Source organism: Salvelinus namaycush, chromosome 24 (genome assembly GCF_016432855.1).
Source record: "Salvelinus namaycush isolate Seneca chromosome 24, SaNama_1.0, whole genome shotgun sequence".
Classification (NCBI taxonomy): Eukaryota; Metazoa; Chordata; class Actinopteri; order Salmoniformes; family Salmonidae; genus Salvelinus; species Salvelinus namaycush.
Window position 1 is genome coordinate 14,456,757 of NC_052330.1, and position 25,808 is coordinate 14,482,564.

The 25,808-nt window shown below is 42.3% G+C and overlaps 1 protein-coding gene across 1 annotated transcript in view; it reads right to left on the minus strand.

The window, feature by feature from the left end:
• The window catches only part of LOC120019747 (polypeptide N-acetylgalactosaminyltransferase 14-like), a 137,724-nt gene that overhangs the window by 61,298 nt on the left and 50,618 nt on the right, over window positions 1-25,808 (minus strand). The window contains exon 3 of the mRNA XM_038963174.1: window positions 1,545-1,643. Coding sequence (XP_038819102.1) covers window positions 1,545-1,643 — 99 coding nt within the window. The remainder of the gene's footprint in view (window positions 1-1,544; window positions 1,644-25,808) is intronic.

A 25,808-nucleotide genomic window follows, 5' to 3' on the forward strand; every position in this document is an offset into this window, starting at 1 on the left:
TTATTTTGCCCCTTGGTTATTGTTGTTGCTGTTGTCCCGTTGACAATTTTGATTCTTATTATTTTCATATTGTAAATATCCAAAGTAAGCTTTGGCAATATGTACATTGTTACGTCATGCCAATAAAGCAAATTGAATTGAATTGAATTGAAAATTGAGAGAGACAGAGAGAGACAGAGACAGAGAGAGAGAGAGAGAGAGAGAGAGAGAGAGAGAGAGAGAGAGAGAGAGAGAGAGAGAGAGAGAGAGAGAGAGAGAGAGAGAGAGAGAGAGAGAGAGAGAGAGAGATACAAAGAGAGAGAGAGAGAGAGAGAGAGAGATACAAAGAGAGAGAGAGAAAGAGAGAGAGACAGTGTCACGACTTCCACTGAAGGTGGTTCCTCTCCCTGTTCAGGCGGTGCTCGGCGGTCGGCATTGCCGGCCCACTAGCCGAGCACCGATCCATTTTTCCTTTTCCGTTTGTTTTGTCTTTGGTTCTTTCACACCTGGTTTCATTTGCTTTAATTTCTGTGTGTATAATTACCCCTGTTGCCTGCTTAGGTTTGTGCGGGATTATTTGTTTCATGTTGCTCATTGAGGTTGTGCCTCAGTTATTTTCACGTATATACCGATTGTGTATAAGTTTAAGGAGCGTTGTTTTTCCTCCTTCCGTGAGTAACTGTGTTCTCTTTTGTCGTGGGCGTTTATTTGGTATTGTACCTGACCCTATTGTTGTGGACTTGCCTATTAAAAGACGCTACTTGGACATCTCTGCTCTCCTGTGCTTGACTCCTTCACCTACCTCTAAATACAATATCGCAACACACAGAGAGAGAGAGACGTGTGTGTTTTCTAGATGAATTCATTATCAGAAAAGTGAACTGCTATTTGCTGCTTCTCTGTTGATATTGTTTGGGATGGAGCCTGAAGCTAGGCACCATTATATCCTGAGTCTCTGAGCCTGCAGTGAAGCAACAGGCGCAATTACAAACCTTTTTTCTTTGCAGGAGAAGTGTGTAATTGTGATAAAGTTGCAAACGGAGAAGCCGTCCAAAAACCACAGGGACGGGCAGGCTGTAACCTACTGGGAGGTATTGTCTTTTAATTGGTTGAAACTGCAGAGCTTTGAAAATGGTTTGGGGCGGACACATAAACTGGACAGTTTCTCCTGAGTGGAGTGGTGGTCAGGACTCTCTGCGTGATCATTAAGCGATCACACAGAGAGCTGAACCAGCTTCAGGAGAGGTTGACAGGGGAGGCCTGACGCTGGGCTGTATTGTGCTGAGGCAAGCTGCTGAGGCAAGCTGCTGAGGCAAGCTGCTGAGGCAAGCTGCTGAGGCAAGCTGCTGACACCCAGAGATAGGGAGAGGTGAGGAGGAGGTGAGGCAGAAGTGAGGCAGCTATGGGAAAGGTCAAGGGTCAGGCTGGGAAGACAATAGAGGGATTTGGCACTTGGGTGTCAGGGTTAAGTGGGGAGTCCATATGAGTAAGGCAAAGGTCTGAGAGCAAACTGACAGTGACCTAGTCCAGAGTCAGTAAACAGGGCAGGCTCGGGGGTCTCTTACCTCCTGATGGTGCGTAGCAGAGTAGAGCGGGCCTCGTTGTGGAAGGTGATGACAATGGAGGTGGAGGGCAGATCTGGGTCATAATGTAGCGTGGTGCACCTGAGAGAGAGAGAGAGAGACAGAGAGACAGAGAGAGAGAGATACAGAGAGAGAGAGAGAGAGAGAGAGAGAGAGAGAGAGAGAGAGAGAGAGAGAGACAGAGAGAGACAGACAGAGAGAGAGAGAGAGAGAGAGAGAGAGAGAGAGAGAGAGAGAGAGAGAGAGAGAGAGAAAGAGACAGTGAGAGATAGAGAGATACAAAGAGAGAGAGAGAGAGAGAGAGAGATACAGAGACAGAGAGAGAGAGAGAGGGGGGGTAAAACATATAACATAATTAAATCAATGTATACTGGCAATACGTGCAGCATTAAAATTGGCAAGAAAAGAACAGAATTCTTTAACCAGGGGCGGGGCCTTCGTCAGGGTTGTAATCTGAGCCCTGCACTCTTCAATATTTACATCAACGAATTGGCCACTATTCTAGAAAAATCCTCAGCCCCTGGTGTTAGTCTCCACAATTCAGAAGTTAAATGCCTACCCTTCCCAGATGACCTATGCCTGCTGTCACCCACAGCACATGGCCTACAGCAGAGCCTGGACCTGCTAGAGCAGTACTGCCAGACCTGGGCCCTGGCAGTAAACCCCAAAAAGACTAAAATAATGATTTTCCAGAGAAGATCCAGATCTCAGGGAATTAGACCAAAGTTCTCAATTGGTACAAAATATATAAAGTACTGCACACACTACAATTACTTAGGTTTAAAAATAAGCTCAACTGGACCCCTTAATGAGGCAGTGAATGAACTGAGAGAGAAAGCACGCAGGGCATTCTACGCCATTAAAAAGCCAATTCAAATTGAAATACCTATTCAAATTTGGCTAAAACTAATTGAATGTGTCATTGAACCAATTGCACTTTATGGCAGCGAGGTGTGGTGTCCACTTGCAAAACAAGATTTCATCAAATGAGACAAACACCCCATTGAAACCCTGCATGCAGAGTTCTGTAAGATTCTCCTACATGTCCAGAGGAAAACTACAAACAATGCATGCAGGGCAGAATTAGGCCAATATCCACTTATAATAAAAACTCAAAAAAGAGCAATTCAGTTTTGGAAACATCTAAAATACAGTGACCCCCTCTCATATCAGGTCGCAATTGTAAATGAGAACTTGTTCTCAACTTGCCTACCTGGTTAAATAAAGGTACAAATATATATATATATATATATATATATATATATATATATATATATATATATATATATATATATATATATCACTACCAGGCCCTGCAATGCCAAGAGCTGAGCAAAGAAAAGAGTCCCCTCATCCAGCTGGTCCTGGGGCTGAGTTCACAAACCTGTTCTACTAACACACTGAAGCCTCAGGACCAGAACATCCAATCAATCAGGATAAACCAAATTACAACACAGTCAAAACAAAACTATATTGCTTATTGGGAAACACAAGCACAAACACGAAGCAAAATGCAGTGCTATCTGTCCCTAAATCGACAGTACACTGTGGCTAAATATTTGACCATGGTTACTGATCAAAACCTTAGAAAAACCTTGACAAAGTACAGGCTCAGTGAGCACAGCCTTGCCATTGAGAAGGGTAGACACAGGAAAACCTGGCTCCCTGTAGAGGAAAGGCTGTGCAACCACCGCACAACAGCAGAACCTGAGACAGAGCTGCATTTCCTGACAAAATGTCAACAATATGAAACAATTAGAGAGTGTCATTTCCCCAAATTTGAAACCCTTATTCAAGGTTTCAAAGACCTCTCTGATGAGAGTAGGCTACCCGTCCTGTTGGGGGAGGACGCAGAGAGCTGTGGGTTGGCAGCGCACTACATTGCTGCCTGCCATAAGATGAGGGACAGTGTCTGACAGACCAATCAACCTGAACATGTCCTCTACTGTATGCTTATTGTTATTGTTGAATGTATGGTTATTTTGAAACTTGGTTATTGTTGTTACTGTTCTCCCGTTGACAATTTTGATTCTAATTTTTATTTTTATATTATAAATATCCAAAATAAGCTTTGGCAATATGTACATTGTTACGTCATGCCAAAAAGCAAATTGAATTGAATTGAATTGAGAGAGACAGAGAGAGAGAGAGATACAAAGAGAGACACAGAGAGAGAGATACAAAGAGAGAGAGCGAAAGAGAGAGAGACACACAGAGAGAGAGACAGACAGACAGACAGACAGACAGACAGACAGACAGACAGACAGACAGACAGACAGACAGACAGACAGACAGACAGACAGACAGACAGACAGACAGACAGACAGACAGACAGACAGACAGACACACAGAGAGAGAGAGAAGACAGACAGACAGACAGACAGACAGACAGACAGACAGACAGACAGACAGACAGACAGACAGACAGAGACAGACAGACAGACAGAGACAGACAGACAGACAGACAGACAGACAGACAGACAGACAGACAGACAGACAGACAGACAGACAGACAGACAGACAGACAGACAGACAGACAGACAGACAGACAGACAGACAGACAGACAGACAGACAACAGTTCAACTCGACATAAAACAACTCCTTACAGTTATTGTCGGCTTGAAAGCTACAGCCTTACAGTCACTGACTTTGTGCTTCTTTTGATACATTCACATACTGGATAACAACATCTTACCTGTCTCTGACTGGAATTCCAGAGTCAAAGACACATAACAAAGCCAAGGATAGGCAGACAGTGTTCTGCACTTCCTGTAAACCATTAAAAACGGCTTTATTGTTTAGAGGACAGTGTTGCTAAGGGTAACTAGACAAAGGCATGCTGTTGTGTGAGGAAGGACAGCACTGTGAAAATGTGATGAGAATGATAACGACAGCCATGCTAGGACAGAAACCTGAGGAGGCGCAGCTCTATAAATGATAGATGAGCAGCAAGGAGCTCATTATTAAAACAGTATCCCACAACACAGCTACCTCTGACCAGACAAGGTGTGGGCTCCCGAGATGCGCAGTGGTCTAAGGCACTGCATCTCAGTGCAAGAGGTGTCACTACAGTCCCTGGTTTGAAATCAGGCTGTATCACATCCAGCTGTGATTGGGAGTCCCATAGTCCAGCGCACAATTGGACCAGCGTTGGCCGGGGTAGGCTGTCATTGTAAATAAGAATTTGTCCTTAACTGACTTGCCTGGTTAAATAAAGGTTAAATAAATAAATAAATCTCAGGCTAAGCTGGATGGCTGGCCATGGCTGGGGCAGGAACAATTGTCTTAGAGGAGAGGATATAGGACTAACAGCAGATGGGACACACACAAACACACTACCCCATTAGACATGACGTATGAAACACTGAGGAATAATAAAGATAATTGGCACGCTGGACTTTCCCTCATAACAATGATCAATGACTAACATTTAAGAATCACTATCCATGAGTTCTTTCCTAGTTTATTGAAAAGTGGGCATTTAAAAAAACAAAGGAGTTGTTATTATTAGGCTCTTTGTGAAGAAGACTATAGCCTTGTCCGAATACCCCTCCTGTTCTACATAGTAGGCATTTTGGCCAACCCGAAAATAGAATGTTTTATAGTGTAAGACATTTTCGAGAATTGAGTTTGCTTTAAATGCCAGGATGATACTGAGGGAGACGATCCTCTTCCGGACACACGTTTTTGACAACAACAGCTGATAATCAGAAAAGGTCATGTACCAAAATGAACGAATGGCGAGAAATGAAATGATGCATTCTCAGTATGGACGAGCCTAGTATGTTGACTTCAGTTGCTTACTGCTAATGTTTTTACTAAACAGTGCGTTCTAAATAGTATGTGGTACACCGTATGTTTTAGTAAGTAGCAGGCAAAACCATAATCAGCATCCAGCAGTGGCATGGTGCAGCATTACCAAAAACATGCCAGCCTCCACAAAGTCCTGCAACATGGCTGAAGAGAGGGGCGTGTGTGTGTTTACTCTGAGACAGAAGATGCTAACCCATCTGTGACCAATGTGGAGAACACAGACTGTAATTCTGTACACTTCTGTTCAAATGACACCAACAATCAACACCCTCTCTCTCTCTCTCTCTCTCTCTCTCTCTCTCTCTCTCTCTCTGTCTCTCTCTTCAGCTCATGATGATTCATTCTGTTTTTCCAGTGCAAAGATAAGATAACAAGTCTGACTTGTGCTGAAAGACAGGCGCTGGGGTGACGATGAGGCCACCGCTGTTGTTGTTATTTTCTGCTGTCGTCAACACTACTGTTTTGAGTCACTTCGCCATGAGTTTGATGTACTTTCTCCTCAGCAGTCTGCTCTGTGTGTGCTGAGATTCACAGAGAAACATCAAGGGAGCTGTGTGCCAGACAGATAAGCACAGGAAAGACCAGCAAACAAACACAAATTATAATTTCACATTTATTTTAAACTTGGCTCAAATCAAATTAGCCATTGAATTCAACAGTTTTCCTGTTGCTTCATAAAAAGCTGCACATTGAGTGCCCTAATGACAAACACTGGTCTCTCTGTGGGATTCTTTCATCCTTTTAGAGCCAGGAAAGCAGAGAATTTCTGTGGATGTTTTCTTTTCAAAGCCTGGGTGGACGAAGTGGGTCTTTGGAGACGTTATTCAGATTAGCATGCAGATGGTGCTGGAATCATTTATATTTTAGCACGGCTGTTTGGGGGACCGCTTGTCCACTCTGTATGTATACAGCCTCTGTTATTGAAGCCTTCTGAAAGTTCACATAAGGGTGAGAGAAACAGGAGTGTGGTGGGGTGGTCAGGGGTCAGGGTGATACATGGACATCTGATGCCCCTATCTGTATGTATATCTGTGCCTGAAGGGCCTGTTCCCCTATACAGTACTCCCCTTCAGTGAGTTATTCAAACTGTGGGCAGTACGGACGTGGAGCAGCTGACTGCAACACCTGTCACCACATTTGTTTGGCGCAGAAAAACGCAGATCGGTTGAGATGTACCTGGCAAATACTGTTAGGTCTGTGTTGTTCCTCTGGCAAAGAGTCCAGTGCTTCCGCTCCTCTCCTATCTCTCCTCTCCTCTCTTCTCCTCTCCGCTCCTATCTCTCCTCTCCTCTCCTCCTATTTCTCCTCTCCTATCTCTCCTCTCCTATCTCTCCTCTCCGCTCCTCTCCTATCTCTCCTCTCCTCTCTTCTCCTATCTCTCCTCTCCTCTCCGCTCCTCTCCTCTCTCCTCTCCTCTCCTCTCACTCCTCTCCTATCTCTCCTCTCCTCTTCTATCTCTCCTCTACTTCCCTCTCCTATCTTTCGCTAAAGCCTACATCTATTCAAAGCTCTCTGTTTTCTTACACTTGTTTCAAGAGAGCGTTATCTCAGAGGCATAAGCCGTAGCGCAGCATCACAGCAATAGTTTACCTCAAACACACACCTCTCAACACCAGGCCTTGAGAATCTCAGAAAATCTCCTCTGGCCCACTTAAACGGGGCACAATGCATGTTGATATCACCTTGTGGGTGGTCAACAGCTACTCTCAGGGGGGGGAGAGAGAGAGAGAGAGAGAGAGAGAGAGAGAGAGAGAGAGAGAGAGAGAGAGAGAGAGAGAGAGAGAGAGAGAGAGAGAGAGAGAGAGAGAGAGAAATAGAGAGAGAGAGAGAGAGAGAGAGAGAGAGAGAGAAAGAGAGAGAGAGAGAGAGAGAGAGAAATAGAGAGAGAGAGAGAGAGAAATAGAGAGAGAGAGAGAGAGAAATAGAGAGAGAGAGAGAGAGAGAGAGAGAGAGAGAGAGAGAGAAATAGAGAGAGAAATAGAGAGAGAGAGAGAGAGAGAGAGAGAGAGAGAAATAGAGAGAGAGAGAAATAGAGAGAGAAATAGAGAGAGAGAGAAATAGAGAGAGAAATAGAGAGAGAGAGAAATAGAGAGAGAGAGAAATAGAGAGAGAGAGAGAGAAATAGAGAAATAGAGAGAGAGAGAGAGAGAGAAAGAGAGAGAGAGAGAGAGAGAGAGAGAGAGAGAGAGAGAGAGAGAGAGAGAGAGAGAGAGAGAGAGAGAGAGAGAGAGAGAGAGAGAGAGAGAGAGAGTGCGCGCGCGCGCAAGAGAGAGAGAGAAGCCTCCAGCAAACTAAACACAAGATACAGTCTTGATGGAGGAAATGGCAGCGTACAACATAATCCCATTTATTTCTGGCATATTAACCAGAGAGAGAGAAAGAGGGAGAGAGAGAGAGAAGAGAGAAAGAGGGAGAGCTGTCCTCGTTATCCTGACTTCAAGCCATTTGCAATTCACCATGCTCTTTACAACAACACTAGTGCCAAGGCAGTAAAAGTACCAGACTGAGGTGGTCACATTCAAGAAGCTGTGACCTAGATTGTGGCCGGGCAGGTGGGCGGGCACATAGCAGGGTGTGGTCAAAGAACACCCATCTCCTCACACCCACACACACACACACACCCACACACACAAGCCTGTAACCCCACAGGACAGTCTCCCGATCGGGTGTTCCGTTCCATCGCCTGTAATGTAGACAAGCCTCTTTGGAGGGACTATCTGGGTGGGAACATTGGGTATAGTGAGGCAGCCTGGGCCAAAAAGCAACACTAGCCACATAGGAGAAGAGACAGTGGAGGCTGTAGCAGAGTGGATCACTACAAAGTACAAGAGAGGGAAAATCCTTCAGTATGGATAAGTAACTGAAGGAGAGAGAGACCCCCTTAGTAGTGAATCATTGATTCTTGTACTGTTTATGATGTGCGTATCTTGTTTTACATTAACACAGAACTACCAGAGAAATCAGTAACTATGACATTCAAATATGATCTTTAATGTAATCTACGATGCGTTACACCACCTGCCCTAAGACTCTCCAAGTTCCATAGAAGTGCCATATCTTCCTCATCATAAATGTACGGTATACTTGAATACCATTGTTGGTTTTACAGAAACTAGGACTTTTCCTTCAAATAAGATTTTTTTTCTAAAAGTATGAATTATTTGAAGAGATTGAAGGAAGCTGGTGTTATTAAAGGGTCGTTCCACCAACTTGATTTCACCTCATTTGAACATTCTGCCACGAAGAACTTGAACTTCATAAGAAAATGTGTTTTTCCATCTCAAGAGGCTAAATAAAAAAATGGCTGTGCCTATAGTAAGTGTCTATTATGTGCCAAATAATGTAACAGGGATGACTGTAACAGGGATGACGACTTCATCTTAAATAATCCATAAATCAATTCCCTTGTGACAGGAGCTTGTTGTGTGCAACAGAGTGTGGCAATGGTATGCAAGCTAACCCCCCCCCCCCCCCCCCAAAAGAAGGTTAATTTTTAAATTCTTATTCTAGCCTGTCTATCTATTAGTCTCATCCTCACTCTCTCTGTGGACCAGCACAGCAAACATGAAACAGAATCCATTGAGAAAGGCTAGTCCACAGAGACAGAGCACAGGAATAATGGCTCACATTACAGGGAAAAGAGGCTTTGCTTTCTGAAAACTGCCATAGCTTTCCAATGTCATCGCCATCAATCCCCTCCTCACACTAGCTGGTTGTTTACAGGCTACAGGTTGTGATTGGTTTTAGCGCCATAGGTTACAGCTAGCTGGGTTACATCAGGAATGGCTACCTACTGTACCCAACATCCACTCACCAACCTCTCCCTCACCCTCCCCCACCCCATCCCCTCACACACAACCCCATCTGTCAGAGAGCGATGGTGTCTGCAACCCCCCAAAAATTACCTGCCTTGCTCAATGCTCAACACACACACACACACACACACACACACACACACACACACACACACACACACACACACACACACACACACACACACACACACACACACACACACACACACACACACACACACACACACACACACACATAGAAGTCAACTTAGCATGCTGCGCTGTTTAATTGTGTCAGCTAGACCAAAGTCCCCAGGTCAGATTAAGTGTGCCAGACTGCCATCTTAACGTTACTGTACCACAAGGTCACACCATCCCATCCACCTCAAATAGACCGTGGCATGTGATGCCAGCCTGGGACACAGGGTGTGGCAATTGAATGCAAGCTTCAAAAATGTTTTTTTATTGTTAAAACATTTCTAGCCTGTCTATCTATAGGTTACAGGGCCGGCGTGTTATGCTCAACCCGCTCAGTTTTCCACCACAAAACACCAGAAAATGGCCAAAAAGAGAAGAACCAGCTCATTGAAGTCAACGTAGCATGCTGCCTTGTTTAATTGTGTTAGCTAGACCTGCTCATATGGTTTTACACTGTGATTTGACTATTAGATGTTCAATGGTTCACCATATTACCATAATAAGAGATCAGTTCACATAACAGGTTTGACTTTAAAATGAGGGACAGATGTATGTGAAACACTAACCACATTAAATACAAACTAATCTTCAGAAATGACTTTACAATGATGGTGAAGACTTCTTGAGATTAAGTGGGTTAAAATCTTCCTAGAAGTCACAGAGTGTGCACAGAGGGACATGTCAAAATGCATAAAGTGGATTAATTGAATTATCCATGTGGTCTATATTAAAGGACACTTCATTTAATATAACAGGCTTTTAAAATGCTATATTGGTGCGCAATTTATATTTAAAATATCAAAAGGGATGCAAACGGCACTCATTTCATGGAACAACCCAGAAGCTCTTCGTCATGAATCCAGGCCACCAGATCTGAGAGTGTACCAGCCAGCTCAACCCACTGCTCTCCCTTCCTGACATCAACGCCTCATCAGGATGTATTCTTGTTCAGGCACATATGTGCGACGTCATATCTCTGATGAGATTTGAGGATAGGAGATGAAGCTTTCCTCTCCTCTTCATCTCCTCTCCTCTTCTCAGCACCACACATTCACAGGGAAGGGTGAATGTTTGGAGACAGGAACTTATATCCATCATGTCTGGTCTGCTCATGTATCACACACACAACTAAATCCTAGTCCATAGAGGCAACCCAAAATAGATTTTATCACCAATCTTCTACATTAATGGTATTTTAAACATTCATTAAAATTCACAGCTGCTCTGTGGAGACTGGATATAGTGATTTATTAACGTGGCGAGGAAAGCCTGTCTCGAGGGGGAATAGTAGGCGATGTTCTCATTTGAAAATAGAGCTCCCATGAGTATTTTTATCATATTCATCAGCCAAGTCACAGTTCTTTAAGTGACCAGCAAGAGTTCTTCCTCTGTTCAGGAAAACATGAGCGATGTTTCAGCAGTAAGGGAAATGTGCACCCTGGCACTACTAGAATATTCATGTGTTTGCATCAGAAAAGTTGTAATGTGTTCTTCCCAAGGATCACCATTTAGAACTTGCAATGCTGTATGTTGTAGACTGAAATAAATGTATTTTTCAGGCCAATACAAATACAATACAAGACTAACAGGGTATGCCTGCTGTTTTTCCTTTCATTATTGTCACAACTAAATTGACATATATTATAATATATTCCCACAGAGAATTATTATTGTGAAGTCAAATCTACTGTAACAAAGCTGCATTTCACCAGGCAGCAGCTCTTTGAGTCTGATTGTAACAACAGAGTGGTTGACAGGTTTTCACAGGTCTCTGCAGTGCTTTGTGCGTGAGGTTCCTTAAAGCAGAGCATCACTTGAAAGCCAGATTTAAATTAATATTGCCATGCATTCCCCCAGCCTGGAAGTATGAGTCTCTCTCTAACTCAAACTCCTACCTACCTGCCACGCAGTAGAAGTGATTCAAATCTGGGAAGTCCAAATACATTGAATAATAGCAGCCCTGGTGTGCTTCCCAGCTGTGAGCCCCAAGTTAAATCTCTCCTCGGCGAGAAGAGAGGAAAACCAGCTTATGAAAATGCAGGCCTACCCCCGGAACGACACTATCTCAGTAAACCTCTGCCAACACGACTCCAACACAGGGATCAAAGTCTGTTGCTGCTGTACAGAACGCTCAGTAAGAAGAAGGCTGCATTTGCTTGTAACCCCCTACTGTTGAAGTGATGGCACACTCGTAGGGCTTGCACAGTTAACGTATAACCGTGTAACCCACGATTATGGATGAAGACTGTCATGGAAATAAATTATCCGTCATTACCGTAAAAATATATTCAACTTTGTGGTGAAACTTTGTTGCTCCTTGCTGAAACAAGCAAAGTGTTGTAGCAAACAGGTCTTTGGTTGCCGAGGCAATACTTCCCTCCCTGCAGCCGCAGCACATGCATCAGGAGTGGAGGAGAGAAGAAAATGTGTGTCTTAACAACAAACATGATTGTGCTCTTCAAACGATTATAAGCGTGACCGCGGTCATTTGACTGACCAATAACCGAATCCAAAATTCCATGACCGTCAAAGCTCTACACACTCATACAGGGCACCAGGGAAAATAGGTCGTTAACAATAAAACATCACAATAAGGGGCAGAGCATTCGATTATCCTGCTGGGGGGCAAGGAGACCCCCAGCTCTGCTAAAACCATTGATAACTGTGTGCCATTTTCAAGGGATTGTTAAATAAATGTGAACTATTTGGTTTTAACATCATCACCTCTTGAAGAGCATAGTCAGAACTACAAATGTCCAATTATTCCACATTTAGCTCTGTCATCAGAGTTATACAGCAAGTAACTGCATGATTTCATGATCAGTAAACATCAATTGATCATGTAATTTCAGATACCTGAGGGTAGACTTACGATATCTCTCAATATTGTCCTCCATTAATTGGATTAAAGTGAGCCATACCTGACAAGTATGAGTGTTTTGCATAAATTTACCATCCTTTGTGGACTCTTCCTGTCAAGCTGCAGAAGGACACATTTGCTGATGTAATGTTAGCTGATAATGTTTACTTTGCAAGCTACAGAAACATTGTACAGTTGGCTAAACATAGTGGCTAAACAACCAACGTAGGCCTACCTAGCGAAGTTAGCGAACATTATCCCCTTTTCAACATTGCTTTCATTATTATTATTATTATAAAAACATTTTGGTGGGGTAGATCAGCTTTAATACTGCAGATAGATTGTAGCTTCCATCAATGAAATTGTCTGCATCATTTCCAATCATTTCCAATCACCCATATATCCCCCCCCCCCACACACACACACACACACACACACACACACACACACACACACACATACACACACATACACACACACACACATACACACACACACACACACACACACACACACACACACACACACACACACACACACACACACACACACACATTTATACACACACATATATACATACATTAGTATATAAAATGTATACACATATTTTTAAAATATTATTTTCTTTACTATTTTACACTAACCCTACCATTCCTCCCCTAATTGGAGTAAACTAGTGAACAACAGCACATAGGCTTCTACTTCCAGCTCATGTATACTATATATATTTTACAGACACAATCTATTTTACAATAGTTATCTTTTGTTTGTTTTTACTCATATCCTTCCGCTACCCTAAACCCCTTCCATCTATTTCTGAAGACCATCCAGTTTGATTTCTCTGTACTGTTACACAAAATTCAGACCCTATATACAAATAACGGACACAGTACATTTGACATGAGTAATCGTGTTGTTATTAGTTCCACCCTCCACCTCCACCCAACCTGTCCCATCTCTTAACACCATCCATATTGGATTTCTATTTGACATGTATTTTTCAACTGTGCTGTTGAAACCTTTCTATTCTCATTGTTTCTACAGATTGTAAATTAAAGATACATTTTTTTTTGCTAAAAGTTATATTTTATTATTGATTAATTGACTATGAATTTTCAAATCACCCAGTAGTGCTATCTGCAGAGTTGTTGCAATTCTTCAGGCATTCCTGGACCTGTGACCAAAAACAAGCTACATTTGGACAGTACCAAAACAAATGATCTAATGATTCTCTCTCTTCGCAGGCAAAATCTGCAGAGCTGGTTTTGAATCTGGCGTCGTTTTGCGTATCAGTTCATAAACCATGTGCCATTGAATCGGTACATTGAAAATCTCATCCCAACTATTTTGCAATCTATATGGCACAGCTGTCAATTTTTTTGTCCTAAAATTAAACTGGTATACTTTTTTATGTATCACAATTTTCTTTAACCAATTTTGGTCTTTAATGCAGGGTCGGCAGACAAGTTCCTTACTTTATCCCCCTTCCACTTGCTTCTTCCATTTTTGCGGTAATGCTGCAATTAGTTGGTTGTAATTTTGGGTAGAGCAGACTTTTCTATATATTTTTGTTAGCTGCATGTGTGACATAACTCCACCAGTCCTATGATATCATTTACAAAGATTATACTTAAAAAAAAAAAAATGTAAAATGTTTTTTGATTTTTTGTCAATTAGTATATTTGAGTTTAACCACAATATTTGTTGTAATATTTGCTTGTTTTCTTCTGGTGGATTAAATTGAAATTGCAACCAACTTTCTATGGCTTGTTTTAATTTTCAAATAACCGAAAGTGAGAGGTAGTAATCTGAATAAAGGGAAAAGGGACATTATTGAACATGGGGTGAGACATTCTTACCAATCTGCTGGAGAACCAGTTCAGATGTAAGTACAATTTTTGTATGACTGAAGACTTTAGTGAGAGTTTCTAATGCTTTAATATTTCTGCCCTCTGAATTCATATTCATTATATAAATAGGCCCATCTGGCTTGCTGTTCCAAATAAAATAGATTCTTTTTTGCTCCTATAATTTAAAAAACAGGTCGCTAAGTGTAGGCAAGACGATAAGCAAATAGGTAAACTGGGATACGACTAAAGAGTTAATCAAGGTGGTTTTTCCACAAATAGACACTGTTTTTAAGAGTGTTTCATCACAATTGCTGCAGACAGACATGATTGGCTACATTGATTGATGGACCATGTCAAATTGGCTAGCTAGCTAATAACAGATCACGTCAATATGGCTAGCTATACAATATCCAATTAATGTAGGACAATATTGAGAGATATCGTGAGTCTACCCTCAGGTATCTGAAATTACATGATCAATTGATGTTTACTGATCTTGAAAAGCATGCAGTTACTTGATGTATAACGCTGATGACAGAGCTAAATGTGGAATAATCGAAAATGTGTAGTTCTGACAAGAGGTGATGATATTAAAACCTAGTTATAACATTTATTTAACAATCCCTTGAAAATGGTTTTAGTGGAGCTGGGGTCTCCTTGCCCCCCAGCAGCCAAATCGAACACTTTGCGTAGTATTGTGACGTTTTATCGATAACAACTTATGCTATAAAACCCATATTATCAGGCACAAGTGTTAGTCCAGTTTCATTGATGATATGAGCAACATTCGATGAGAAGTACATATCATGGTAGAAAAAAACGGCAGTGAAAAACTAGGACATAAGCAATATCCAGGTCCTTATATACTGTATAACATCAAATTGAGAATAATCTGATAAGGTTCCAGAGGAGCGGAATATATAATCTCATTTATTTGCTGTGAATGCCTCTCGGACTTGGGGATAGCAGCCACAACTTGGTGCACAGAAACCATCATTCACTTCAGCCATAGCTTGGGGTGTACTTTACTTACAAGGCTCTCTTAAATAGCATGCACACAGCATATAATTAGTCTCTCTGTCAGACACAACAGCTGTGGGGGTACTGGGAAGGGAAGCAGCGTATTGCTGCTGGTGGACTTGGTGAAGTTTCTGTAGGGAAGATAAATGCGTCCTTGCAAAGCAGAGAGAGAATTTTTCTGGTTGGGGGGGTTCCATACAAAGAATCTCTGGTCACTCCACCGTTCTCACTTAAAACAGTTTCTGCTGGGGTGATGAATTAAGCAATGTGGGGGGATGATATGTTGGGCAGTTCATTCTGCCCATATGTTGTTGACGAGAGGAGGTAACCCATATGCACTCAGAATATTATTACTGAACCAGATGGCCAAACAGAGGAAGAAGACAACATCTACACACTGTGGCCTCTGGGCGTACATCCATTGTCTCAGCTTCTGAAAAGAAAAAATCCAATGCAAAATGTCTGGCAACAAATACAGGCTATTGCACATTTCAATTGCAGCACCTGTCTAATGTCATTAATATGCAATCAATAAAAAGCTAATTATGTGAGGACCAGTGTGTAGTAGTGAATATGTACCTGTCTGACAGTGTCTCTAGGTGGAGCGGAGAATGACTGTTTAGAATCCTACTATATCTCTATGGCTCTGTGGGATGGCATGTGAGTGTTACAGCTAATGGGAGAGGTGAAGTCTCTGAGGACCCAGGAAGTAGTATTGTGTTAAACAGAGGAGCTCATATCCTGTTTGGATTACCACTGACTAACGGACTGACTGACGGGGGTGGATCTGTCTTCAGCCCTGCTGCTGCCATGGATAGACTCATCCTCTCACTCTCTCTGTGGACCAGCACAGCAAACATGAAACAGAATCCATTGAGAAAGGCTAGTCCACAGATACAGAGCACAGGAATAATGGCTCACATTACAGGGAAAAGAGGCTTTGCTTTCTGAAAACTGCCATAGCTTTCCAATGTCATCGCCATCAATCCCCTCCTCACACAGGAATGGCTACCTACTGTACCAACATCCACTCACCAACCTCTTCCTCACCCTCCCTCACCCCATTCCCTCACACACAATCCCATCTGTCAGAGAGTGATGGTGTCTGCAGCCCCGAAAAATTACCTGCCTTGCTCATTGCTCTACACACACACACACACACACACACACACACACACACACACACACACACACACACACACACACACACACACACACACACACACACACACACACACACACACACACACATAGACGTCAACTTAGCATGCTGCGCTGTTTAATTGTGTCAGCTAGGCCAAAGCCCCCAGGTCAGATTAAGTGTGCCAGACTGCCATCACAACATTACCGTACCACACCGTCACATCCACCTCAAATAGGCCCTGGTATGTGATGCCAGCCTGGGACAGGTTTTTTTTATAGTTGGCCCACAGGTATTGTGACACAGTTCAGCAAAGAAATAGGGCCTGGATGTAGTAGACAGTGCTACAAACCTCTTTGCCATAAAAGGAAAGACATTGGGGTTAGTTGAGACAAGCTAAGGATACAATCACACCATTGGCAATAAAACACCATTGGCGATAAAATATGGCTGTATAATATTTAAGGAAGCAATTGTGATATCCTGTATAATTTGATCTGATAAACACTTCTCTGATGCTGGTTTTGTTCAGTCTTGTCTTGAAAGGGTTAGCTATGTTGTCGTATCCCATATGAAGAGATGGTGTGAGGAGCTGTTTTCAGCCTGCAGGTTGCTTCCCTAGTTTGTTTTCCACACGAGAAACAGCTGCAGGGAGTGCTGAGGGATTATGGGTACCTGCACTGACATATCTGAAGGTCAGGTTCATTCTAAAGTGGGAAGTGTGTAGTCGCCTCTAGCCGCTGATCTAATGTCAGTTTTGCCCTTCTACTCCGTAATGGTTTTGGCTAGGGTTTGCTGATCCTAAATCTGTGCCAATCGGCAACCGCTACCTCATTAACTTGAGCTGAACCTCAAACTACAGTAGTAATCCTATAATACAGCAAAAACATACCAGCGACCAGGTGGTTATTCTTTCTCACAAAAAAATATAAAGAGGTATGTCTGTGTGTGTCTGCTCGCTTCAAATGCTTTGAACCTGAAATCAGCCTCTCCGATGCATATTTTAACATCAAACATTTAACATTGAATGCATTGTCGAGATTCCGACACATCTTTGCGTGGCAAGCAACCACTTCTTAATAATACTCATGACTATTCAGTGAAGCTTTCGGTTGATGTTAATTGAAGAATTTCCCCAGGTGTTTTTCAACTGCAGGTGTTTTGCAGTGGCCTTCAGAAGCAGCAATGTGTGTGTATGTGTGTGTGTGTGTGTGTGTGTGTGTGTGTGTGTGTGTGTGTGTGTGTGTGTGTGTGTGTGTGTGTGTGTGTGTGTGTGTGTGTGTGTGTGTGTGTGTGTGTGTGTGTGTGTGTGTGTGTGTGTGTGTGTGTGTGTGTGTGTGTGTGTGTGTGTGTGTGTGTCTCTGTGTGTGAGCCATTACACAGGTTTCTCTGAGAGTTACCTCTTAGTTTGGGGCATCTGTCTCATTGCCTGTGCTGATTTAGTGGGCAGCCAGTCGTAGCGCTCCTTGCCTGTTCCCTAATTGGGTCCTGTCACCACTCTGAGGCATCTCTCCTCCAGCCCAGAACCTCCTTCACAGATCCCTCCACATTGGCAATCGTAATTGATAACCAAATGTGATGACTGCAATATCCGGCGGCGGGACGAGTAGGCAACGGACAGCACTGATTGGATATAATTGCCCTGTTGAAAAACGGGTCCTGACAGCTTTGAGCTATCTCAGCCAAACAGCTGGCTGAATCAACGCTGTGCTTTGCATTGGAGGAGTTCCCAGATGGAGACAGATGCCTGTGGGCCGCAGTTAGAGAGGCCTGGTGGGCCTGAGCCTGAGGACCACCCCTCCTACTCTCCTGGGTCTGATATTACACACACACACACACACACACACACACACACACACACACACACACACACACACACACACACACACACACACACACACACACACACACACACACACACACACACACACACACACTGAAACTGTGGAGCCTGCCGCACCCTTCCAAGGGCTGAGAGAGAAGAGCAAACACTACCCGTGGGCTCAGTCAACCTCCCCCTCCCTTCATGCTGCTGCATGTATTTACACATTGAAGTTGAAGTCAAAGGGAGCCCAGGGCTTGATATGTGGCAGGCTTATTAAGAACAGTTCAACCATCTCTCTACGGACCCATTAGCACCTCTTGCAGCCATTTACCCACACATCATTCTCATCATGACAGCCCGTTGCTGTCACATGATTCCCATAGGAACAACAAGAACCTTTAGCTAGATGCCAGAGAAAGGGAAACATAATACACGATCTGAGCTCAAAGTGCAACGTAAACTGTGACCGGACATATCTCAGTGATAAAGGGTAATGGTAGGTGCTGGATGTACATTCACATGCTAGTAGCGATGTTGAGTATGATGGCTGATGCATGGAAAGAAGATTAGCCAGATGCTATTTGAATTAGCTCTTGTCCCTATGGAGCCGCTGTCCAATGCAGTACACCCCAGAACAGACAGTCTCTTCATCAGGACCGCTCAAAGTTGTTTACTAAGTGAAGGTGTTGTATTACTGGTCTGACACACTAGAAGTTTCAGGTGAGCTCAGTTCATCTATATTCTATGAGCAACAGCTGTTTTATTGTCCAATTCAATTCTCTACACTCATTTCTAAATGGGTCAAAGTGTGTTTGCCTTATTTATTTCCTTGACAGACGGGAGGTCAGAGGAAGCAATAATATCTCCTGAGATTAACCAAGCAGTTGATGAATGATAATCGAACAATAATACCTCCTGAGATTAATCAAGCAGTTGATGAATGATAATCGAACAATAATATCTCCTGAGATTAACCAAGCAGTTGATGAATGATAATCGAACAATAATATCTCCTGAGATTAACCAAGCAGTTGATGAATGATAATCGAACAATAATATCTCCTGAGATTAATCAAGCAGTTGATGAATGATAATCGAACAATAATATCTCCTGAGATTAATCAAGCAGTTGATGAATGATAATCGAACAATAATATCTCCTGAGATTAACCAAGCAGTTGATGAATGATAATCGAACAATAATATCTCCTGAGATTAATCAAGCAGTTGATGAATGATAATCGAACAATAATATCTCCTGAGATTAATCAAGCAGTTGATGAATGATAATCGAACAATAATATCTCCTGAGATTAATCAAGCAGTTGATGAATAATAATCGAACAATAATATCTCCTGAGATTAATCAAGCAGTTTATGAATGATAATCAAACAATAATATCTCCTGAGATTAACCAAGCAGTTGATGAATGATAATCGAACAATAATACCTCCTGAGATTAATCAAGCAGTTGATGAATGATAATCGAACAGTGTGGCCTCCTGTTGGATTACTGCCTCACCAACATTAAAACATTGAACAGACCGTTCCAAACACCAGAGACTTACTTCACTTTTCCGGTGTCTATGATCCCAGTGCTAGTACTATTGATCGGTCTGTGTCTGTTTTAGAGTTCATTTCTCCCCCTCATTGAGCTCTGAGTGCGCCAAATGCTCTTTTAAAAATGCCCTCAATGGTCAAATTAAGCCAATTAACTAGAAGCATTAAGAGCAATGGGAAAATCCCAACACCCCTCCTGTCCTGTCCTGTTCTAGCTTCCAACTATAGTGGCTCAGCACCAGGTTCAGGAGATAAATGCAGAGACAGGAGCCGTCCTTCCTGATGTAACCCCCTCTGACAGCTCCGTGTGAAGTTGTAAATAAAATATCTCTATAGTGACGGGCGTGGCAGATTCAGGGAAACTAAAGTAGATGAAGACATCTGCATGGAGATCTGCCATCACAATAGAACTTCTCCTCAACTACTTTCCACTATTTTTTTGCAGAAGAAACACATGCTCTGATGTAGTGGCCAAATACCCAGTGGGTGTTTCTAATTGGTTCTGTAGACTTTGAAATGGTAACTTTCTGTGGTGGTTTTCCTTTTTCCAGTAAATCAACATAAAAAGGCCTCTAGAATAAAACAAGTGAAGGTGTCTTTATCCTACATTGATGTAATTCATCAGTATCTCACAAACAAAAAGTAATTATTGGGAAATATCTCATACATTAATGAATTGCAGTTATCTAGTTCCATATATCCACAAAGCCCAGATACAAATTAAACTCCATCGAGACAATTTGCCGACATAATCAGATCTGCAAAATAAAACACTGCTATTCCTCTGTGATACAAACAGTTAAGACAGCAAAGAGATAAAGCATTCCGAAAGAAAGATGCTAGAAATGGCAAAGCCAAATAAAACCTCTGACTAGCTGAGACGTCTTTGGTTTGATCATTACGTGGACACAGCTTTAAATAGAAATAGAGAGGTCTCAAAATGCCCTCCTCTTCTGTTTCCAGTAAAGGAAGAAAAAAAACTGTGATGGTGCTCTAAGGAATATGTACAAATCATGTCTAGATATATAAGATATATAAATATAAAGAAACAATGGAAAATACCCTTGGCTACAGTACAGTATCTGACTCAAGTAAAGCTGTGATTGCTCCTCTGTGAGAAAGTGCCCTAGGACTGCCTGCATGGTCCTGCATTTAACGACATATCTGGAGATGTCATGTCCTGTAATTGATATGTTGGCTCCGCCTGAATAAATTACATCAATTTGGATTTTCATTGCGGGCCGTGCTGAAATTGTTAAAACAGGCCCTAGCGCTCAGCATAATGGTTTCCTATCATTAATGAGATCTATTGATTGTAGGCGCCCCAGACACTGTATTGATTTACAAATGTTGAGTTTCACTACAGCCTTGTAGGCCATTTGGATGTCATTAAGTCAACCAGTCATAACTTACAACATAATTGGTTCAATGTACAATTTCACTCACAAATAGCCTTTAAGGAGCTCCAATCTCCTACAGCATTCATTCCTTCAGCGTGCAAGACACTAAAGATTTATAGCAAGGCTCCCATTTCAAATGACAAAACTACAATTATCTGAGTAGCTAAAACGCTGAATGATGGCTCCTCTCCAATCCAATGGACTTTGGAAATCAGGGTTGAGCGTGAGATCCGTCTTCATGCAACAATTAATTGCCTGATGATTCAGTAACTGATATTCATACAGTGTTCATTTACTAAGAGCTATTTCAATGAGGCATCAGTACCACCACTACAGGCCCTGTGGTTGTGGGGAGAAAGGAAGAGCTACAGTAAAATGGTAAGGGCTTAGATTGGTAAGGAGTGTAGGTCAAGTCTGGTGGTGTAGAGCACCGATTCCCAACCTCCTACTGGACACAGACGTCAATTCAACATCTATTCCACGTTGGTTCCACGTAATTTCATTGAAATGATGTGGAAACAACGTTGATTCAACCAGGCAGTGGTCTGTGGACCAATGGGGGTCCTCTAGGTACAGTAGCTACTAGTGGACCACCAAGGCCATGTGTACCCTGTGGTTCATGGGCGAAAAGGTTTGGGAAGCACTGAAGTAGAGAAAAATTCTGTTTAAGTTGTACTCTACCGTATTACATGCTACATGTTGGTGTGCCAACCTAGTGAAAACCGAACGCTCCTGTTGATTCTGTGAAATGGCAGCTTCAATTAGCAGTGACGAGAACAAGGTACCCAGTGAGTGCTTATCATTTAATAGCCCCAGGGAAATAGCGTTCCCTAGTCTGCATAGAAGCTCTCGGAAACTTCTAGCTGCTCTGCCGAACGTGTGAGCTGTGTGTACTTTACTTACTACAACGAGAGAGGAAGAGAGAGAGAGACACACACACAGAAAGAGAGGGGGGGGGTGAGAGGGGAGGGGTGTGGGGAGACCTAGTGAAATATGTTGGTGAGAGTCTAATTTTGCGTGTGATTTAATGCTCTGCTAGCTCACCCCGAGGAGCTTTTCTATTCATTATGTCCTCCTCAAATGGCCACACACACCGACCTGAAGACACCTAGTGGAATGGGCCTGCTCACAGCCCACACAGCCAATGATCTCTGTGGATTTATCACCTTGACACCAGACACCAGCTCCGCTCTGTCATCATTCCACATTAATTTATTTGCGGTCCTCAGAATGGCTTGGAATTAACTTTCTTAATCTTCAGGCAAAGCCATAAAAATCTCTCATGCAAACCCAACGCTTTAACTATATTCGAAAGTATCGTTTGGATTGTATGCAGCCAGAGAAAGGATTAAGCAAATGCTGTGTTCATGTACAAATGTAACAGTTCTCTATAGCATTGAGTCACCTTTGCTGTCACAGTACAGTACATATTGGTTTCCATGGCTGCCTTGGCTGGATATTGGAGGAATTTCAGTCAAGAGAGCAGAGAATTCCAGTACCAGTGGTGCTCCACATTTGGCCTATTTTATCTGAGCTTGGTGAATCATCTACAATATGTCCTCCTGAGTGAGAGTCAACATTAGAAAAGTTCATTTACATTTCTTTATCTCCCTCAAAAAAGAGAATCCCACACCATTAAAATAATCAATCAGGCCAGTTCCTTTTCAACTTCTGAGGCCAAGATATGCAAGCGTGGGGCGACCAATCTTCTCCACAGCGATGTAATCTAGCAGATCTTTTCATATCAAAGCTGTGACTGCTGCTGCCCCCAAACAGGGCTGGGCTCTAGTCTCCAGCAGAATGGAGCTGCTCTACTCTACAGCTCTCTCAGGGCGATGGGAGGGGATGATAGGGACAGGAGGAACACGCTGAAATCTGACATCCCCTGTCAACGCCTATACAGGCAGCAGAACTGATATGCCTCTCAGTCTGCTCCTCTTGGAAACAGTGGAAATGGACCTGAAAGAGGCTTTTCATGTCATAGGCTAGGGCGTTATCCCGTATATACCGTATACCGGGTTAGTCGGAAAAAGCCACGGGATGGTTTTACAATACTGTCAATACCATCAAAACTATTTATCTGAAGTTTTTCAATAAATGTATAGCTACAAAGTAGCTACTTTTTAAGTTAATACCTGCAGTCAATTTGTGCAAAACGTAAGGAGATAAAGCAGATTGCGTTCTTCATTTCACCTGTCACATTAATTTACACCAGAAGCTTACCGTAGTTCCCAAGAACAGTTGAGCCAGTCACGTGTTTCTTTGTAAATAGGGAGACAACGGGAGGCAACAGGAGCTGGTGAATCCATAGCGTTCTATACAGGGGTGGAGCCAGAGGGGTGTCCGGGGTGTCACTGGACACCTCTGACATCTGATTGGCCATCCCGGGTGCCACCCCAAAATTTTATTCGCTACTGGTAGTTTGATGCTGATTGACATCTCATTTTACCTCTTGTTGAAAGAAGCATTTATTTTGATGTTCGGTGGCATATTTTTCAAATCGAGGACAAGCAAGAGAGAATATTAACGTTGGTTGCTAGATACAGAAGAATCAGAATAAGAAGAACATACAGAAGAAGAGAGAATATTTCCACAGCTCCACGAGCTCTTATCACGATTGGCGAAAGCATCATATTTGAAGTAGGTTTTAAGGTTTAGCATCGGGTTTATGTTTCCTGAACAACTTTTACGAAAGTTGAGTCACTGTGTAAGTTAACGTTAGACCTTTGGCTCCATTAACAGACAGTTAATCAGATAAGAGAGATCCCAATTGGTTCCCAATTTAGCCTAACATTATGTTTACATCTGTGCTGGTAATACAAACGCATATACAGTGCAGTGTCATAAGTTACAATATACAAATGTTTAGCTAATGTGGGGTAATTAGTAGGCTACAGCTGTCAGTGTTCAGCAAGTTAACATTCAGCAATTTGAATTCCATTAACTCAGTTAGATTTTCGTACTTGAACACAAAACGAACAATTGTTATTATCAATCTGTTAACGTTACTCAAAAGATTACCACAATTTGCAGATAGCCTGTTTGCTATCGTAAAGGTGTCAGAAATTATAGCTAGCTAAGTTACTTACTGCAGAGAGGGCTAGCCAAGATCTAGTACCTTAGGTTGGTAGTTGATTTTAAGGTAATGGCGATTTGTAATTAAGATTGAGATTGGACTAAAATGTGGGTAATTGGATGCTTAGATGTAATCATAGACTGTCTTATTTTTGCATAGGGTCAATTAAACATGAAAAGAAAGGGAGAGATATCAGACTTCTGTTCCAAAAGGACACAATGGTAGGCCAGGCCTATACTTTAAACTACACATTTTAGTTAGCACCTGGGATCCACCAGCTATCTAATCTTGTGGATCCCTTAATTATACATTTCCATAGAGATATGACACATTATTTAACGTGTATTTCAGACATTTCAAGATCCAGAGAAGAGGGTCCTGTACAGCCGTGTTTGAAAACATTTCCCAGAACTCAGCATGGTACTAGGAAAAGGGATTTCATCAGCTCCTTGTATAAGGACAATTGATGGCTTGAATATTCTGTAAGTCAATATTCGACTTGTTGTTTCGCCTGTAGGCATTTTTCTCTGCCAAATACACCTGAATCTGCCTTCACATCACAGTCAGGTTTTTGTAACTGGAAAAAGGCGCTGTTTAAAGATTATGGGTTGAAGCTCCATTCGAAGGCAGAGCATCATATCAATGCTATGTATGCTTGGAATCAGCATAAAATTGCTATTGACAGCAACTCATCAATGTTATATGTCATAAATAAGGACCGGAAAAAGAAAGTGGAGGAAAACTGCACTTACATTAAAATAATTGCACATGTGTTCCTATTAACTGCCACTCAAAATATAGCGCAGAGAGGTCATCGAGAGTCTGACTCCCACAACAAGGGTCATTTTTTGACAATCTTAGAAGAAATAGCAAAGCATGATCCTCTCATAGAGAAAAGGATGAATGCATGTGGCAATGCTAAGTACACAAGCCACCAAATCAGAATTACGTTCTTGAGGGCTTAGCTGAGATGGTACAAAGTGAAATAATAAGAGAAGTAAAAGAAAGTGAAGTTTTTCGTGTAATTGCAGATGAAACCAAAGATTTAGAGAAAAAATAACAAATGTCTTTAGTTGTGAGGTACTATTACAACTGCCATTCACGAAAGCTTTTTACACTTTCAGTCAGCTGAAAGCTTAGATGCAGCAGGTCTCACAAAAATGATAAATGATTGCCTTGAAAAACATGGTTTGGACTACAGAAATAATCTTGTGGGGCAGGGCTATGACAGTGTATCCGTCATGAGCAGGAAAGCATTCTGATGTGTCTGCACAGATTAAAAACAGTGCAAGATGTGCATTTTATGTGCACTGTAATGCACATTGTTTGAATTTGGTTCTTGTCGATGCTGTAAAATCAGTGCCTGAGGCAGTTCACTGTTTTGCTCTCCTGCAGAAGCTTTATAACTTTGTATCTGGCTAATACGTTCATCTCAAATGGCTTGCAGTTCAGAAAGAGCTGTATCCACAGCAGCCCAGAGAACTACAGAGACTTACGGATGTAAGGTGGGCATGCAGATACATGGCATGCCGTAATCTGAGGGACAGGCTTCCAGCAGTTATGAGAGTGCTACAGGATACCACACTTGAAGGGGCCTTCTTTCTCAGATAGATTTACATTTCATAGGGCTTTTGGTTACCTTTTGTAAAGTGCTTGGTGATGCCAAATGTCTTTCTGACATGCTCCAATCAAGCTCTATTGACCTAA